Consider the following 17,841-nt stretch of genomic DNA (forward strand, 5'->3'; position numbering starts at 1 on the left):
GTCTCAAACTCCTGACCTCAGGTGATCCACCCACCTCGGCCTCCCAGAGTGCTGGGATTACAGGCATGAGCCACCATGCCTGGCCACATTTCTGTATTTTGAGAATTTTATATCAGTGGAATAATATAATGTATGGTCTTTTGTGACTGTCTTCTTTCACTTGGTATAATCTTTTCAAGATTTCTCCATGTTGTAGCTTGTTTCAGTACTTCACTTCTGTTTATAGCCAACTACTAATTCCTTGTATGCATACACCACATTTTCAATTTCATCAGTTGATGGACATTTGGGTTGTGTTTACTCTTTGGCCTTTATAAATAATATCGTTATGAACATTGATGTGCAAGGTTTTCTGTGGATATATGTTTTCATTTCTCTTGGGCACGTACCTAGAAGTAGAATGGTGGGATCATACAGTAACTCTGTGTTCAACGATTTGAGGAACTGTGAGACAATTTTCTGAAGTGCCTGCGCCATTTCAAATTCCCACCAACAGTGTATGAGGCTTCTAGTTTATATCATTGCCAAAACTTGTTCTCTGTCTTGTTTCTATCCAAGTAGCAGATATGAAATGGTATGTCGTTGTTTTTATTTGCAGTTCCCTGATGCAAATCTTTCTATGTAATTATTGGCAATTTTTATATTTCCTTTAGTTTATTCAGATCATTTGCCCGTTTTTATTTTTATTTTGAGACAGAGTCTTACTCTGTCACCCTGGCTGGAGTGCAGTGGCGTGATCTCAGCTCACTGCAACCTCCACCTCCCTGGTTCAAGCAATTTTCCTGCCTCAGCCTCCTGAGTAGCTGGGATTACAGGTGCACGCCACCATGCCCAGCTAATTTTTGTATTTTTAGTAGAGACAGGGTTTCACTATGTTGGCCCGGCTGGTCTTGAACTCCTGACCTCAGGTGATCCGCCCACCTCAGCCTCCTAAAGTGCTGGGATTACAGGTGCGAACCACTGCGACCAGACTGTAATCCCAGAAGAAGGGTAGTTTTAGCTTTTAAATCTATTTAGTGTTATTTTTTCTATGCGGTGTGAGGTTAAGGATCCAACTTCAGTATTTTGCATGTGACTATCTAACTGTCCCTGCACCATCTGTCGAAAAGACGACCCTTTCCCCCATTATATGGCCTTGGCACCCTTGTTGAAATCAGTTGACCATAGACATACCAAAGTAGTGATTTAAAATTTGTGTTAAGATAGATAATAATATAAAACACCTTGGTTGAATAATGAAAGCAGAGACTGCTTCTCTTGTCTTTTTATATTGCTTCCACAAATATGAGGGACAGAGAAGCCCTGCTATCACCTAACCTGTTATGTAGAAAGGCAGTTCCTACTTATCATTGTATTCAATATTTTATCATTGTTTCTTTTTTTAAATTTTAATTTAATTAATTTAATTTTTTTTGAGACGAAGTCTTGCTCTGTTGCCCGGGCTGAACTGCAGTGGTGCCATCTCAGCTCACTGCAGCCTTCACCTCCCAGGTTCAAGCAATTTTCTTGCCTCAGCTTCCTGAGTAGCTGGGATTACAGGTGTGCATCACCACACCATGCTAATCTTTTCTTTTCTTCTTTTTCTTTTCTTTTTTGAGATGGAATCTCGCACTGTCACCCAGGCTGGAGTGCAGTGCTGCAATCTCGGCTCACTGCAATCTCCGCCTCCCGTTCAAGCGATTCTCCTGCCTCAACCTCCCGAGTAGCTGGGATTACAGGCGTGCACCACTATGCCCAGCTAATTATTTGTGTATTTTTAGTAGAGATCGGGTTTTACTATGTTTGCCAGGCTGGTCTCCAACTCCTGGCCTCAAGAGATCTGCCCACCTCGGCCTCCCAAAGTGCTGGGATTACAGGCATGAGTGACAGCACCCTGCCATGTTTCTTATATCTTTTAAATATATTTGGCGTGGTGAAGTGGCTCACACCTATAACTCCAGCACTTTGGGAGGCCGAGGTGGTAGGATTGCTTGAGCCTGAAAAGTCAGGGCCACAGTGAGGTGTGGTCACACCACTGACAGGGTTAGACACTATCTAATATATATATATATATACACACACGTCAATTTTCCCAGATTGTCTTCAGTTTTCCTTCATCACTTCATCTTACCTCTCCTAAATATCTTTATTTACTCCTCATTTCTTTCTCTGTTTTGGTAGCAATTTCTTCTATTTTCTAATAATTATGAAAGCATTCAAAATAAATAATAACCATTCCTGTCAAATGAGCCTTTATAATAGATTTTAGAACCCAGCTTCCCTTGACATTTGTTTGAAAAGGCTCACCGAGGTTTGAATTGTTTCGAATCGAGGGTACAAGCACTTTGTTTCTCTCCTTCGTATATAATTTTGTGGTGATGAAACCATAGTTGAATGTAGCCTTTTAGGATGGCCATGGCCTGAGAATCCACACTTGGCTTCTATCTAAAGCTGATTCAGATTCTGAAAATGGCTGTTGAATGCAACACTAAAACCCATGGGGAATGTGAAAATTACAACTTTCCAGAATATCAGTCTCTTCAGAGCATAAAACCAACACTAAAAAGTTCTCATCTTTCTTTCAGCTAATTTGAAATAGCAAGCAAAGAGGAAGGGATTTTATTTCCAAAAACAACACCCTCCATTACTGTTGCTTATGGTATTCACTTAGTTTTTAGTCAGTCGATTAGAAGATATTTGTTGAGCACCTGATGTATACCTCCTCCCTGGGCTCAGTTTTCTAAGAAATAAAAACAATTAAGACATGATGCCTGTTCTTCAGAAAGTTCTAGTTTCACTGGAGGGATAAAAATAGTACATAAAAATTGAGAGGAAATTCAGGCCGAGTGTGGTGGCTCACGCCTGTAATCCCAGCACTTTGAGAGGCTGAGATGGGTGGATTACCTGAGTCAGGAGTTCGAGACAAGCCTGGGCAACATGGCAAAACCCTGTCTACTAAAAATACAAAAATTAGCTGGGCATGGAGGCGCGTGCCTGTAATCCCAGCTACTGGGGAGACCGAGGCAAGAGAATTGCTTGAACCCAAGAGGTAGAGGTTGCAGTGAGCTGAGATCCATCACACTGCCCTCCAGCCTGGGTGACAGAGTGAAACTCTGTCTCAAAAAAAAAAAAAAAAAAAGGAAGTCAAAGAATTTCTTTTTTTAAAAAAAAAGAGACGAAATTCAGAGAGGGCAAGACCTGTATGGATTGCTCCTTAGTTGGGATATGTTCACAGAGACCGTAGGGCTTGATCTGTCCATTTAAAATAGTCCCACTGTCTCCATTGACACTTTATATGAATGACAGCCAGGCCCCTTCTGCTCTTTCCATCAGGCTGGTGCAGCCCCTCACCTCCACACAGGACACAGGACTGGTCATGAAGGCCTGGAGTTGGATTTCAGCCCCTGAACCTAGGTTCCCTTGTACAGTGAACAACCTGTATCACTGTACAAGTAGCCCCTAAAGTTCCGAGATACATGTGCGGAATGTGCAGGTTTGTTACATACGTAATAGTGTGTGCCATGGTGGTTTGCTGGCACCTAGGCATTAAGCCCTGCATGCACCGTGCCCTCCCACCACTACTGGCCCCAGTATGTGTTGTTCCTCCCCGGCCGTGTCCATGTGTTCTCATTGTTCAGTTCCCACTGATAAGTGAGAACATGTGGGCTTGGTTTTCTGTTCCTGTGTTAGTTTGCTGGGGATGATGGCTTCCAGCTTCATCCATGTCCCTGCAAAGGATGTGTAGTTTCAATTTCTTCAGGGAAGGGAAAATGGGAAGAAGCGAGGGAACACCATGAGTAAGGAACCAAGGTGAGATTGAGTATGTTCTATTCAGTGTCTGATATGAAGGCTGGTGAAGGAGGGTAGAAGATCCTCGTTGTCAGACTATGAAGTGCTGTTTCTTCCCCTGTTCCTCACCTTTTCCAGTATGCAGTAGTTTTACTCATAAATATTAACTGAGCAGCTGTTTATTAGTTCCAAACCAAATTATTATGAAAATTACATCAATTTAGCTAAGTAACATGTGCTCTATAGACAATAGCATAGTACTTAAAAATATCAATGCTCTTGTGAGCATTTCTCCCTAATTAATACTTTCTTGCTGTCAAGGCCGAGGGAAAACTTTCCCTTTCTTGCTGTTGGGGCCAAGGGAGAAAAGGCATATATATTTATGCATAGTTTTATGTGACATAGGAACCTTTAAAATGAAGACCCAAAGATACAGGGGAAATTGTCCATTTCTATGCTAAGATTCAAGAAATTATGAACAGTTGTGTAGAAATATGACTGGAGGCCAGGCGTGGTGGCTCACGCCTGTAATCCCAGCACTTTGGGAGGCCAAGGCAGGCGGATCACTTGAGGTCAGGAGTTTGAGACCAGCCTGGCCAACATGGTGAAACCCCGTCTCTACTGAAAATACAAAAATTAGCTGGGCATGGTGGCACACGCCTATAATCCTAGCTACTTGGGAGGCTGAGGCACAAGAATCACTTAATCACTTGAACCCAGGAGGTGGAGGTTGCAGTAAGCCAAGATTGTGCCACTGTACTCCAGCCTGGGTGACAGAGCAAGACTCTGTCTCAAAAAAAAAAAAAAAGAAAGACATATGATTGGACAAAAAGGGTATGATCTATGGTTAATAGACTCAGTGGGGAAACCCAGTAAAGCCTGTCTATCTAGATTCTTCTTGGCCTCTCTGAGCATGCATTCCTTCTGAGTGTGGGGTAAGACCCTCTCTGGAATGGGGGTCTTATGACCTACAGTCAAACAAGATAGGTCAGATAGCTTCTTTTTTTTTTTTTTTTTTTTTTTCTTAAGACAGATTCTCACTCTGTCACCCAGGCTGGAGTTCAGTGGCACGATCTTGGCTCACTGCAACCTCCACCTCCCCGGTTCAAGTAATTCTCCTGCCTCAACCTCCCGAGTAGCTGAGATTACAGGTGCCCACCACCACACCCGGCTAATTTTTTGTATTTTTAGTAGAGGTGGGGTTTCACCATGTTGGCCAGGCTGGTCTCAAGCTCCTGACCTCAGGTGATCCACCCACCTTGGCCTCCCAAAGTGCTAGGATTACAGGTGTAAGCCACCACACCTGGCCAAGGTAATGGTTTTAATATTTGGGTGAATGAATTATTAACTTTTTTTTTTTTTGGAGACAGGGTCTCACTCTGTCATCCAGACTGGATTGCAGTGGTGCAATCACAGCTCGCTGCAGCCTCAAACTCCTGGGCTCAAGTGATCCTCCCACCTCAGCCTCCTGAGCAGCTAAGACTACAGGCGTGTGCCACTACACCCAACTAAACTTTTGGTATTTTTTATTGAGATGGGGTTTTGCCATATTGCCCAGGTTGGTCTTGAATTCCTGGGCTCAAGTGATCCTCCCACCTTGGCCTCCCAAACTGCTGGGATTAAGGTGTGAGCCACCATGCCTAGTCTGTTTTGCTTTTAAAAATAATTGATCATGTTAACACATGACTTGTTTTTTAAAGCTCTCTTTCTAAATTCTGAAGCATCTTTTTGACCTAAGCCCCACAGGCCATTTTGTCTCCCTCCCTGGCTTTTGCTCCTGTACATCATTCACATCTATTCCCAGGTTACATAGGGCCTCCTCAACTCTTTTGAATTTTTTTTCCCAATGTACAAGGAGATCGCTATCAGCTTATTTCTATTCTTGTACTGGCCCCTAAATGTAGTAGTTCCTTCTATTGTAGTGCTGCCTTCCCTCTAGGTTAATATGCGTCTGGGAAATCTGAGTCAGATATAGATCCAGGAAAGGTGGAAATCAGCTCACATGCACAAGCAAAACCTGGTGAGTGCTTGCAGCAGGCAAATATCGGGGGGTGTGTGTGTGTTTATGTATGTGTGTTTTGAGACAGTCTTGTTCTGTTGCCCAGACTGGAGTGCAGTGGCACAATCTTGGCTCACTGCAACCTCCGTCTCCTGGGTTCAAGCGATTCTCCTGCCTCAGCCTCTTGAGTAGCTGGATTACAGGTGCCTGCCACCACACTTGGCTAATTTTGTATTTTTAGTAGAGACAGGGATTTGCCATGTTGGCCAGGATGGTCTTGAACTTCCAACCTCAGGTGATCTAACCACCTCAGCCTCCTAAAGTGCTGGGATTACAGGCATGAGCCATTGCACCTGGCCTCTACGATTGAATTTTAAGAGTTATTATGTTCTGGATGCAAATCCGTTATTAGACATATACTCCGCAAATATTTTCTCCCATTCTGTTCTTGATGGTATTGTTTGTAGCACAAAAGTTTTTAATTTTGAAATAGTCCAATTTGTCTATTTCTCTGTTATGTTGCTTGTGCTTTTGGCACCCTATCTAAGAAAACATGCCTAACCCAAGCCTATGGAAACTTGCTACTTATGTTTTCTTTCAAACATAGGAGTTTTGTAATTTTAGCTCTTATGTTTAGTTCCATAATCCATTTTGACATAATTTTTTTCCTTTCTTTTTTTTTTTTTTTTTGAGTCAAAGTTTCGCTGTTATTGCCCAGGCTGGAGTGCAATGGTGTGATCTCGCCTCACCGCAACCTCTGGCTCCTGAGTTCAAGCGATTCTCCTGCCTCAGCCTCCCAAGTAGCTGGGATTACAGGCATGTGCCACCACGCCCAGCTAATTTTGTATTTTGGGTAGAGACGGGGTTTCTCCATGGTGGTCAGGTTGGTCTCGAACTCTCGACCTCAGGTGATCCACCCACCTTGGCCTCCCAAAGTGCTGGGATTATAGGTGTGAGCCACTGCACCCTGCCAACATAATTTTTATATAAGGCATGAGGTATATATTAAAAACCACTGAATTGTACGTGTTAAATAGGTTAATTTTATGGTATGTGAATTATCTCTGAGTAAAGCTGGAAGAAGAAGGAAGGGGAAGGGGCGGGAGAAGAGAAGGAGAATAAGTCATCTTGGCAGCATCTGCTTCCTCTTTCTTGAGCCCCGCATCACCACGTCCAGACTTCCTTACTGGAGAGAGGCTATTTTGAGGGACACCGCAGAGCCAACTATCTAGTTCTGGCCATCATCTGCATGTAATTGTGAGTGATCCCAAGCTAGAGTCATAGAGGAACTGCCCAGGTGAACCCCAGACAATGCATACAATGCTAACATATAATTAAATGATGGTTATTTTAAGCCACCAAGTTTGGGAGTAGCTTGTCTTATAGCAAAAGATAATTGCAACAAGTAGTAAGTCAAATTCTTGCTTTAACGTTGTGACTACATATTAATCCTAAAATAAAATCCCACGAAAGGCATGGTCTTCAAAATAAGAACCTGGATGGAGACATTAGTTGATTATAAGGGGAAATGAAATAAGGAAGCGCTAAGGCTGGTGGAGCATGTTGTAAATGGCAAGTTGATCCAATCCAGGCAGGCATGCCAGCTGGCCTCAGTCCTAAAGCTCACACTGGCAGAAGCAGCTAACCATTCACTTGTCCAGAGGCCACCAGATACTTAGTAGGAGCTCTAGAGGGCTGGCAGGTCATGTTTCTAGTTACAAGAAATGACACAAGTTAACCCCATCCACTGGCCCTCCCCATTCCCTGAAAGGAAAATCACTGAACTGGAAGGGACAGAGTGGTCAGAAACAGGGATAAAGGCCGGGAGTCTGTGTCTGTATCTTAAATGGAGACTATCAGTGGTGCCAAACTCTCTTGATTATCTCCACACAGGTCTCTTTTTTTTTTTTTTTTTTTTTTTAAGAGACAGGGTTTTATTTATTTATTTATATATTTTAGATGGAGTCTCATTCTGTCACCCAGGCTGGAGTGCAATGTCACAATCTCAGCTCACTGTAACCTCTGCCTCCTGGGTTCAAGTGATTCTCCTGCCTCAGCCTCCCAAGCAGCTGGGATTATAGGCACCCACCACCACACCCAGCTAATTTTTTTGTGTTTTTAGTAGAGACGGGGTTTCACCCTGTTGGTCAGGCTGATCTCGAACTCCTGATCTCAGGTAATCTACCTGCCTTGGCCTCCCAAAGTGCTGGGATTACAGGCGTGATCCACTGTCCCTGGCCAGAGACAGGGTCTTGCTGTGTCATCCAGGCTTGAGTGCAGTGGCACAATCATAGCTCACTGCAACTTTGAACTCCTGGGCTCAAGGGATCTTCCTGACTCAGCCTCCCAAAGTGCTGGGATTGCAGGTGGAAGTGAGCAACTGCACCCAGCTTGGAGTTATTTTTAGTATATACTTGGATAATGATGTATAGTAGGAGAATGCATATAATTAAGTTTAATTTATTCATTCAGCTTTTTGAAAACCTACTGTGCTAGGAAAAAATTGTGAACCACATAGACAGGGACTCTGGTCTCAAAAAGCTTCTAATCAAGTGAGCAGGTAATTCCCCTAGGGCTTCAAGAGGGACCTTAGAAATGGTACATGGTCCAGATTTGTAGGAATTGGAGATTTCTTAGAGAAAGTGATACCTAAAACCAGAAAACTGAGGACGCTGGTTTTTCCTCCATTTTGTCCTCCAAGACACCTTATTTGAGAGTCAAAAGAAATGAAGGAATGGTGGTATTTCTCGCCTGGGCATGCACTCACATGGGTTCTTCTATTTCTTTCTTTCTTTTTTTTTTTTGTGACAGAGTCTTGCTCTGTCACCCAGGCTGGAGTGCAATGGTGCGATCTTGGCTCACTGCAACCTCTGCCTCCTGGGTTCAAGCGATGCTCCTGTCTCAGTCTCCCATGTAGCTGGAACTATAGGCATGAGCCACCATGTCTGGCTAATTTTTGTATTTTTAGTAGAGATGGGGTTTCACCATGTTGGCCAGGGTGGTCTCGAACTCCTGACCTCAAGTGATTCGCCCACCTTGGCCTCCCAAAGTGCTGGGATTACAGGCATGAGCCACCGTGCCCAGCCTCTATTTCTTTTCTAGATTCTTGTCATCATTCCATGTGGCTTTATTCTATTCAGTTTATTCCCTGGAACTTCAGTGTTCATCCATCATTCTGTTGTGACTTTCTGAGCTATGTAACATGCCTCAGTGTGTGTGGTTTCACATATCTTTGCCACTGCTTATTCATATGAATGTGTTCCAGCTATCTATTCCTACAAAACAAGTCATACTAAGATTTAGCAGTCTAAAACAAACAATGATGTGTTATTTCTTCTGATTCCATAGTTTGCGTGGTGGTTACTCTATTGGTTTCATCTGGGCACATTCATATGCTTACTGGAGGATCAGCTGGGCTGGAAGGTCCATGATGCCCTCATTCACATGTCTGATAGCTGGTGCTTCCTGTTGCTTGGACAACCTGGTCCTCCTCCTGTGGCCTCTTCCCCTCTAATAAGCTAGACCTGCCCCCTTTCATGGTGATTTCAGGAGGGCATTCCAAGGGGCAAAGGTGGAAGTTGTAAGGCCTCTTAAAACCTCACCTTAGAAGTTGCATAACGTCACTTTCATTGCATCCTGTTGGTCAAAGCCAGTCACAAAGCTAGGCCAAGTTCATCACCTTAGAAGTTGCATAACGTGGCCGGGCATGGTGGCTCACACCTGTAATCCCAGCACTTCGGGAGGCCGAGGGTGAATCACTTGAGGTCAGGAGTTCGAGACCAGCCTGACCAACACGGTGAAATCCCATCTTTACTAAAAATACAAAAATTAGCCAGGTGTGGTGGCATGCACCTGTAATCCCAGCTGCTCAGGAGGCTGAGGCAGGAGAATAGCATGAACCCGGGAGGCGGAGGTTGCAGTAAGCCGAGATCACGTCACCACACTCTAGCCTGGGTGACAGATCGAGACTCTGTCTCAAAGAAAAAAAAAAAAAGAAGAAGAAGAACCTCACTTTCACTGCATCCGGTTGGTCAGAGCAAGTCACAAAGCTAGCCCAAGTTCAAGGGAAATTGAAATGGACTCAGCGTCTGGATGGGAGAAACAATGAAGTCACACTGGAAGACACATGAGGAACTACTGTGTCCATCTTTGCATACAATTTCCTAGAGAGTGTTTTTATGTTTCTGTCACTTGCGTTGACATACTTGTGACAGTTGTCCTTACCACCTTCTAAGAAGGGGTTGTCCATTATTATATTAAATAAAATTCATATCGCTTATACCAACTCAGCTGTTACTAACTTTGGGAAAGAAGCCTGTTGCCTGTTGGCTCTTTCTTTCTTTCTTTTTTTTTTTTTAGACAGAATCTCGCTCTGTCGCCCAGGCTGGAGGGCAGTGGTGCTATCTCGGCTCACTGCAAGCTCCGCCTCCTGGGTTCACGCCATTCTCCCGCCTCAGCCTCCTCAGCAGCTGGGACTACAGGCGCCCACCACCACACCCAGCTAATTTTTGCATTTTTAGTAGAGACAGGGTTTCACCATGTTAGCCAGAATGGTCTCGATTTCCTGATCTTGTGATCCACCTGCCTCGGCCTCCCAAAGTGTTGGAATTACAGGCATGAGCCAGTGCACCCGGCCGCCTGTTGGCTATTTCTAAGCATGGATTAAAGTGCAGAAGAGGTTTGATTTGGGAAAAGATCTAAATAGATCCTTTTTTTTTTTTTTTTTTGAAACGGAGTCTTTCTCTGTCCCCCAGGCTGGAGTACAGTGGTGTGATCTCGGTTCACTGCAACCTCTGCCTCCCAGGTTCAAGTGATTCTCCTGCCTCAGCCTCCTACCACAGTAGCTGGGATTACAGGCATGCACCACCACACCCAGCCAATTTTTGTATTTTTAGTAGAGATGGGGTTTCACTGTGTTGGCCAGGCTGGTCTTAAACTCATGACCTCAAGTAATCCGCCCTCCTTGGCCTCCCAAAATGCTAGGATTACAGGTGTGAGCCTCTGTGCTTGGCCTCTAAATAAGATTTTTAAGTGACTTCTGTTACATGCTGAATGAGAAGGTCTTTAATGAGTTCTATTAGATGCTTATACCTTGTATACTCTTATCCTTTTAATAAGGGTATACATTCATGGGCCAGGCACAGTGGCTCACACCTGTAATCCCAGCACTTTGGGAGGCTGAGGCAGGTGGATCATGAGGTCAGAAGTTCGAGACCAGCCTAGCCAACATGGTGAAACCTCATTTCTACTGAAGATACAAAAATTAGACATGATGGCACACGCCTGTAATCCCAGCTACTCAGGAGGCTGAGGCAGGATAATTGCTTCAACCTGCGAGGCAGAGGTTGCAGTGAGCCGAGATCAGGCCACTGCACTCCAGCCTGGGTGACAGGGTAAGACTCCCTCTCAAAAAAAAAAAAAAAAAAAAAAAAGGAGTATACATTCATATACTTAGAACTTCACTTGCCCCCAAGATTTTTGATGATAACAACAATTTAGTGCAGGAAGTGGAACAGGTATTATCTTCCTCATTTAATATGAGTTTGGGAGACAGTGAGAAGGTACATGACTAGTTTGTAGCAGAGCTGTGTTTGGGTCCCAGGCATCTAATTTCTAATCCTGAGCCCCTTTCATGGATTTCAAATAGAAATCTAATCATTCATTCTTCTAGGAAGAGAGAAGGGACCTTAAAGGAATCTCCATTTTCATCAGCTCATAGCTATGAAGGCAGAAATTCATCTTGCCCCAATGTAGCTACAATGATTACTTACATAGCATAACACTTTATGTATACTGTACATTATTTCTTATTACAAAGTTGTTTCATTCACACTCATATGATTTTCACAACAGCTGAGTAAGGATACCATTATACTCTTGAGAAAAACAAGGTTGAATAAAAGAAAAGTGGCTCCTAGCATGTTGGAAGGCTGAGGCTGGCGGATCACCTGAGGTCAGGAGTTTAAGACCAGCCTGGCCAACATGATGAAACCCTGTCTCTACTAAAAATACAAAAATTAGCGGGGCTTGGTGGCACGTGCCTGTAATCCCAGCTACTTGGGAGGCTAAGGCAGGATAATTGCCTGAATCCGGGAGGCGGAGGTTGCACTGAGCCAAGATTGCACCATTGCACTCCAGCCTGGGTGGTGACAAGAGTGAAACTCCATCTCAAAAAAAAAAAGAAAGAAAGAAAAGTGGCTTGCCTTACATCTCAAAGCTATTAAGTGACTCACCGGGATAAACTTAAATCTTTGAATGCCTAGTCCAGTGTTCTTCCTACCATTATATTCTTGAGAAAAACAAGGCTGAATAAAAGAAAAGTGGCTGGGCACAGTGGATCACGTCTGTAATCCCCGCCCTTTGGGAGGCTGAGGCAGGTGGATCACCTGAGGTTGGGAGTTCGAGACCAGCCTGACGAGCATGGAGAAACCCCGTCTCTATGAAAAACACAAAATTAGCCGGGTGTGGTGGTGCATGCCTGTTATCCCAGCTACTTGGGAGGCTGAGGCAGGAGAATCGCTTGAACCCGGGAGGTGGAGGTTGCGGTGAGCTGAGATTGCGCCATTGCACTCCAGCCTGGGCAACAAGAGCGAAACTCCATCTCAAAAAAAAAAAAAGTGGCTTGCCTTACATCTCAGAGCTACTAAGTGACTCACTGGGATAAACTTAAATCTTTGAATTCCTAGTCCAGTGTTCTTTCTACAGCATGGTTGGGCTCTGAGTTTCAAAGCATTGAAAATAAACATCATATGGCATTCAGGTACAGGGCTTAATTACCTCCAAATGCAATGATTGATAGGTATAGAGTGAGTGTTTGCATGACCTTGAGCAAGTTTCCTTCCCACCACACTGAAAGCTGCCCTTCCATTTTTCTCATTTGAATGGGAACTACATTTTTCTCATGTGGATAAAGAGGGTTTGGACTACAATGATCTCCAAGATTTCTTCCTACTCTAGAATGAAATAATTGAATTTGTATTGTATATTATTATTAGTTTCAAAGGAAATGAAGGTTTTTAAAAGAGACAGCCAGACTTTCATATGGAAGACAGTAACTCATCAGGAATAATTTTACAGAGGAAGATGACACAATGACCGTGACATTTTATATGGTTCAATTTTTAATTTAACAAAGTTTTATGGGCCAGGTGTGGTAGCTCACACCTGTAATCCCAGCACTTTGAGAGGCCGAAGCCAGCAGATCACTTGAGATCAGGAGTTTGAGACCAGCGTGGCCAACATGGTAAAAACCCATCTCTACTAAAAATACAAAAAAAAAAAAAAAAGTAGCTGGACATGGTGGTGCATGCCCGTAGTTTCAGCTACTTGGGAGGCTGAGGCAGGAGAATCACCTGAACTTGGGAGGTGGAGATTGCAGTGAGCTGAGATTGCACCACTGCACTCCAGCCTGGGTGACAGAGCAAGACTCTGTCTCAAACAAAACAAAACAAAAACAAAAAACCCCAAAGTTTTATGGACAAACATGGACACAACCTTCTTGGAGCCTATAATTGACCTGTCTTTAATCTGATAATCACAGAAACTGTACAGGGAGCAATGAGATGGTCTAATTGAGACCTGACCGTAACCGAGATGCAAAACAAGAAGTCAAGTAGGCATGGGAGGGGGTGGTGGGGAGAAGAGAAGGAGAGCATTTTAGCCATGGGGATGGCAAATTCAAAGGCCTGTGGTAGATGGGACATGGTATGTTTGGGGAACTGAAAGAGGGCAGGATCACGCATACTTTATAGGCTATGTGAAGAATTTTGGTCTTTATCCTAAAAGCAATGAGAAGCTATTGAAGTGTATTTTCAACAGGGGAAGGACATTATCAGGTTTGAATTTTTAAAAGATAATTTAATAGCTACGTGTAGACTTAGGGGTCCAAAGTTGGGTTGAGAATAAGAGTGAATGCATAGTATAGTCAATTAAGAAAACACTGTAGTTGTCTAGGTTAAAGTATTGGTATTTTAGACTAAGGTGGTGGCAATGCCTGAGATGGGAAGGCTTAGACATACATGAGAGAGATTTTAGGAGTTCAAGTTCACAGTTCGTGCTGATGACTGGGCAGGGGGTGAGAAAGAGAGAGGGGCCAAGGACAATGCCTCATTTTCTGGCTGGACAGTGTAAGCATTGACTGGCACAAGACCAGGTTTGGAAGGAAGAACGTGAGCTCAGTTTTGGGCTTGTTGATTTTGAGGTGGCTTTGAGAAATCTATGTGGATGCAAAGCTGTAGGGTTGGGAGTATAGGCCTGGTCTGGGAATATAAATTGGGGAATCTGGAATGTGGATAGTAATTGAAGACAGGGAAATGGAGGAGCTCACCAGAAAGACTATGGAATGAGAAAAGAGGTATGTAGGGAATGAATCTCAAGGAATTCCAGCCTTTAAAGTCCAGGGAGATGCAGAGAAGCCAACACAAGGGTAGCTGAGTAAAAGGTAGGAGCAGAGGACAGGTCGGAAACCAATAGTGTGACTGATGTCCCCCTAGCCAAGGGCAGTGGTCAGTACCTTCTACTATTGGTTTTTTTTTTTTTTTTTTTTTTTTTTTGAGAGGGAGTCTCACTCTGTCACTTAGGCTGGAGTGCAGTGGTGCAAACTCAACTCACTGCAACCTCTGCCTCTGGGTTCAAGCAACTCTCCTGCCTCAGCCTCCTGAGTAGCTGGTGCTACAGGCATAGTGCCAATGTGTCTGGCTAATTTTTTTGTATTTTTAGTAGAGATGGGGTTTCGCCATGTTGGCCAGGCTAATCTCAAACTCCTGACCTCAAGTGATCCACCAGCCTCGGCTTCCCAAGGTGCTGGGATTACAGGTGTGAGCCACCATTCCCGGCCCCATATACTGGTATTAATGTCAACCAGAATAAGGACTGACATTTGTGTTACATTGCATTATATATGGATGCATAGGAGAACACTTATAGGCCCAGTTGAAGCTATTTTGGAGATGTGAAAATGGAATCCAGAGGAGTTGAGGAATGCCTGGGAAGATAGGTGTGAGAAGCAAGCTATGTGGGTATGGGAGGATTTCAAAAGAGTCACTTATGTAGTCGTCTTAGTTCAGGCTACTGTAACAAAATATACCATAGGCTGAGTAGCTTAAACAACAAACATTTGTTCGGGAGGTCCAAGATCAAGGTGCCAGCAGATCCAGTGACACCTGCTTCTTGGTTTGCAGGTGGCTGCTTCTTGGTTTGATCCTGCTTCTTGGTTTGCAGATGGCTGTCTTCTGGCTATGTCCTCACATGGCAAGAGCAGAGAGAAAGAAAGAGAGCAAGCTCCCTTTTGTCTCTTTTTATAAGGGCACTAATGCCATCATGATGGTTCCAGCCTCATAAGCTAACTACCTCCCAAATGTGCCACCTGCAAATGTCATCACATTAGAGACTAGAGATTCACCGTATGTAATCAGCAGGCACGGCTGGGCACGGTGGCTCACGCTGGTAATCTTCGCGCTTTGGGAGGCCAAGATGGGCAGATCACGAGGTCAGGAGTTTGAGACCAGCCTGGACAATATGGTGAATCCCCATCTCTACTAAAAATACAAAAATTAGCCGGGTGTAGTGGCATGTGCCTGTAATCCCAGGTACTCTGGAGGCCAACGCAGGAGAATCACTTGAACCCAGGAGGTGGAGGTTGCAGTGAGCAAAGATCGCACCATTGCACTCCAGCCTGGGCAACAAGAGTGAAACCCCGTCTCAAAAAAAAAAAAAAAATTAGCGAGGACACACTCAGTTCACAGCACTAGTCTTCTTAGCACAGAAGTGAAATAATGCAATTAGGAAAGAAATACTAGCTTTTTCATAATGGTAGAGTAGAACATGAAATTGTAACTTCTTTTCAAGATTGCTAACTTGAATGCAGTCTACTAATCGTAGAGTTTTGGATTGCATTTCCAATTTTTTTTTTCAAATTACTAGGAGAAAATGCATCTTGTTTGCTTCTGAAGCAATTAGAAATTACATGTGTGATAGGCTGGGCATGGTGGCTCATGCTTGTAATCCCAGCACTTTGGGAGGCCGAGGCGGGTGGATCACCTGAGGTTGGGAGTTCAAGACCAGCCTGACCAACATGGAGAAAACCTGTTGCAACTAAAAATACAAAATTAGCTGGGTGTGGTGACACATGCCTGTAATCCCAGCTATTCGGAAGGTCAAGGCAGAAGAATTGCTTGAACCCAGAAGGCGGAGGTTGCAGTGAGCCAAGATCACACCATTGCACTCCAGCCTGGGCAACAAGAGTGAAACTCTGTCTCAAAAAAAAAAAAAAAGAAAAGAAAAAGAAAAAGAGAAATTACATGTGTGGTGGCACCTGACAGCTGTGTCTGTCTGTCTGACAACTTTGCTGTGGTACTTCATGGAAGTCTATGATTTCAAATGAAATGTTTTCCTTTTGTGTAGGTTTATTTTTCTTTTCCCTTTTTTTCTTCCCAGGCTGATGAGCCCTGAAAACACACTCCTGCAGCCCAGGGAGGAGGAAGGGGTCAAGTATGAGCGTACCTTCATGGCATCTGAATTCCTGGACTGGCTTGTTCAGGAAGGTGAGGCCACCACGAGGAAAGAGGCAGAGCAGCTTTGCCACCGGCTTATGGAGCATGGCATCATCCAGCATGGTGAGTGTATTGGGCAGCTTTGCTGCAGGAACAAACAGCCAGCCCGAAATCTTGTGTCTTACAACAACAAGTACTTATTTCTCACTCATGAATCTGTAAGTCAGTGGCACCTCTGCTTATGTTCAGCTTGTCTCCAAGCTGGGGGTCAAGTTCAGGTCTGTGCTCCACGCCTTTCCATTCTGGGACACAGACTAAAGGAATATCCGCTATCTGTGATGTGTTGTTTTTAATAGATGATTGCAGATGCTAAAGAGGGCAGGCAGGTTCTTATAGCGCCTCCAAAAGCTGCTGCTTGGATGTGATGTAACATCACAACTTTGTATCTAACTGGCTAAAGCAAGTCATGAAGTCAAGTATAATATGGAGTTGGGAAGTGGATGCCTCCTAGCAGGTTGGTTGTTAGAGGAGAATAAACATTTCCTGAACCATGATGTAAGCTGCCACAGTGAAGAGTTAAGCCAAAGAGGCTTCATAAAAGTATCACTTTCCTTTTAGGTCCGAATCATAATGATGCAATTTAAGTTACTGGTTAAGAAGTGTTTTAGTCAGCCCTTTGTATCTGTGCGTTCTGCATCTGTGTATTTAACCAACCATGAATTTAAAATCTTTGGAAAAAAGTTGTGTCTGAACTACACACACATAGACATTTTTTCATCATTATTCCCTAAACAGTACAATGTAACAACTACTTACAGAGTGTTTACATTGTATCGGGTATTTTACATTGTATCTGACCTACGTTGGTTAACTGTAGGTCATGAGACTCCCATTCCAAGTCGGGCACGGTGGCTCACACTTGTCATCCCAGCACTTTGGGAGGCTGAGGTGGGTGGATCGCCTGAGGTGAGGAGTTCAAGACCAGCCTGGCCAACATGGTGAAACCCCAACTCTACTAAAAAATACAAAAATTAGCTGGGTGTTGTGGTGCACATCTGTAATCCCAGCTACTCAGGAAGTAATCTAGAGATGATTTGAAGTATACAAAAGGATGTGCATAGGTTATACATGTAAGGACCAAAAGAACACTTTCCCCTTTGCCCGCTGAAGGTTTGCTGAAAATCACTGACAAGAGGAAGATTTGTTTTGTTTTGTTTAAGATAGAGTCTCCTTCCATCACCCAGGCTGGACTGCAAAGGCACCATCTCGGCTCACTGCAACCTCCCCATCCCGGGTTCAAGCGATTCTCATGCCTCAGCATCCTGAGTAGCTGGAATTACAGTGGGATTACAGGCGCACTAATTTGTGTATTTTTAGGGGAGGGATTTGCCATGTTGGCCAGGCTGGCCTCTAACTCCTGGCCTCAAGTGATCCACTCGCCTTGGCCTCCCGAAGAGCTGGGATTACAGGCGTGAACCACCGTGCCGGGCCCAAGAGGCAGATTAATAGGAGAAAAGGCATACAAATTTGTTAACATGTATGGCAGCCTTTAGAATGAAAACCCAGAAATACAGGGAAAATTGT

General features: G+C 44.0%; 1 protein-coding gene across 3 annotated transcripts in view; it reads left to right on the forward strand.

Annotated features, from left to right (window-relative positions):
• Positions 1-17,841, forward strand: part of DEPTOR (DEP domain containing MTOR interacting protein) — a 190,380-nt gene that overhangs the window by 78,372 nt on the left and 94,167 nt on the right. For all 3 annotated transcript variants that reach the window (XR_010141294.1, XM_009244060.4, XM_063726797.1), the window contains exon 4: positions 16,202-16,380. Coding sequence is in view for 2 of the 3 variants with exons in the window: in XM_009244060.4 (XP_009242335.2) it covers positions 16,202-16,380 (179 nt within the window). In the remaining variant the exon portion in view is untranslated. The remainder of the gene's footprint in view (positions 1-16,201; positions 16,381-17,841) is intronic.

The sequence above is a fragment of the Pongo abelii genome, chromosome 7 (genome assembly GCF_028885655.2).
Source record: "Pongo abelii isolate AG06213 chromosome 7, NHGRI_mPonAbe1-v2.0_pri, whole genome shotgun sequence".
Lineage (NCBI taxonomy): Eukaryota > Metazoa > Chordata > Mammalia > Primates > Hominidae > Pongo > Pongo abelii.